The sequence below is a fragment of the Bison bison genome, unplaced genomic scaffold (genome assembly GCF_000754665.1).
Source record: "Bison bison bison isolate TAMUID 2011002044 unplaced genomic scaffold, Bison_UMD1.0 scf7180017858235, whole genome shotgun sequence".
NCBI classification, from domain to species: domain Eukaryota; kingdom Metazoa; phylum Chordata; class Mammalia; order Artiodactyla; family Bovidae; genus Bison; species Bison bison.
In genome coordinates this window covers 4,540-6,442 of record NW_011488808.1, presented here as the reverse complement: position 1 = coordinate 6,442, position 1,903 = coordinate 4,540, and the positions used below count along the sequence as shown (strand labels likewise).

General features: G+C 37.0%; 1 protein-coding gene across 1 annotated transcript; it reads left to right on the top strand.

Moving 5' to 3' along the window:
• Positions 1-5: 5 nt before the first annotated feature.
• Positions 6-845, top strand: LOC105004910 (olfactory receptor 12D2-like; the record flags this gene model as incomplete). Its single annotated transcript, XM_010862699.1, has 1 exon — positions 6-845. A coding segment is annotated over one exon (840 nt), but the record flags the coding sequence as incomplete, so codon positions are not given.
• Positions 846-1,903: the final 1,058 nt, after the last annotated feature.

Genomic DNA, 1,903 nt, shown 5'->3' with positions numbered 1-1,903 from the left:
TTTTCCTTGCAATTTACATTGTCAATGTGGCTGGGAATGGAGCCATCCTGATGGTTGTCACCTCTGATCCAAGACTCCATTCTCCTATGTATTTTTTTCTGGGAAACCTGGCATGTATAGATATCTGCTTCTCCACAGTGAGTCTGCCAAAGATGCTGGAGAACTTCCTCTCTACACACAAAGCAATTTCTTTCTTGGGCTGCATAAGCCAGCTTCATTTCTTTCACTTCATGGGCAGCACAGAGGCCATGTTGCTGGCCGTGATGGGCTTTGACCGCTTTGTGGCCATCTGCAAACCACTTCATTATACTCTTATCATGAATCATCAAGTCTGTATCCAGATGGCTGTCACTGTCTGGATCATTGGTTTTTTCCATGCCCTGCTGCACTCAGTAATGACCTCACGCTTAAAGTTCTGTGATTCCAACCAGATTAATCACTTCTTCTGTGATGTTAAGCCATTGCTCAAGTTGGCCTGTGGGAACACTGAGCTCAACTGGTGGCTGGTCAATAATGTCACAGGTACAATTGCCACAGGTGCATGCTTTCTAACATTCCTGTCCTATTTCTATATTATTATCTATCTTTTCTTCAAGACCCATTCTTGCAGAATGCTTCGTAAAGCACTGTCTACGTGTGCCTCCCACTTCGTGGTAGTTGTTCTTTTCCACGTCCCTGGTGTTTTTGTTTACATTCATCCTGCCTCAAGTAGCTCCATGGACCAGGATCAGATCAGTGCCCTTATGTACAATGGGGTCACTCCTGTGCTAAATCCACTGATCTATACTTTGAGGAACAAGGAAGTAAAGAGGGCCTTGAGGAGGGTGATTTCAAGGAGTCAATGACTTGAAGAAGTCTAGAGAACTCTTCTCAGGCATAAATTAACAGGCAATGAGAAACTGGAGATATGGAATTATTCTGCTTTGCAGAGTGTTTACTATCTGTGAAACAAAAGGAACTGTCTAAAAGAATAATAAATGGAAAATCCAGTAAGTCATGTTAAACAATGCATTCCTATATAATATAAGAAAAACTTGAATAAATGGGATACTGCTCATTGAATTTGATTGTTGAATTTGTTTTGGAGATATCAGTTGATAAAAATGATTTGTTATCTATTTTTTGTGTTCTTGAATAAAATCAGATACAGAAATTTGCCTCAATTACTCATACGTCGTATAGTTGGAGAGTACTTAAGTATGTTTACCTATGTGTTCCCTGCAAGTTAACATATCATAGTGTAAATAATAAAATTATACTGTTTCAGGGACTTCTCTGGTGGCCCAGTGGTTAAGACTCCAAGCTCCCAGTGCAGAAGATACAGGTTCAGTCCCTAATCAGGAAACTAAGATCCCACATGTTGCATGGCACAGCCAAAAAATAAAATAATTTTTAAAAATTATTACACTTTAAATTAAACTGTTTTCTTAAACTGCTATACTTTAAGGATTTTAATTTAGGGCCATGGACTCCACAAGAAAGTAAACGTAAACTCACATATGAATTAAAGGACATTTTTAAGCAGCATGTCATGATTTCTTTTTTTCTAAGCAGAGAGGCAAGTTATTAAAATAAACAGTAGTCTGAGTTCTAATTAATACAGGTAGTGTAACTAATGGTTTAGCTAAAGAGTTTTGTGAACTCTGACTCCAAAGATATTTAATAATTCAATTGAATAACCTGTCAAAGATCACTGTAAAATATTGTTCAAAGTGGAGTCAGCTTGAAAAAATCTCAGGAATATCTTTCTAGTTCATTATTATGTTATTTTCCCCTCAATTTCTGGCCATGGAAAATTGAGTTTCAAAATTCTTCCTTTTTACTTAGTTTTTTTATTTCTATACTTATTTTCACAGACTGTAACATGATATATTATGATGTAATACCAATGAAATATGCTGCT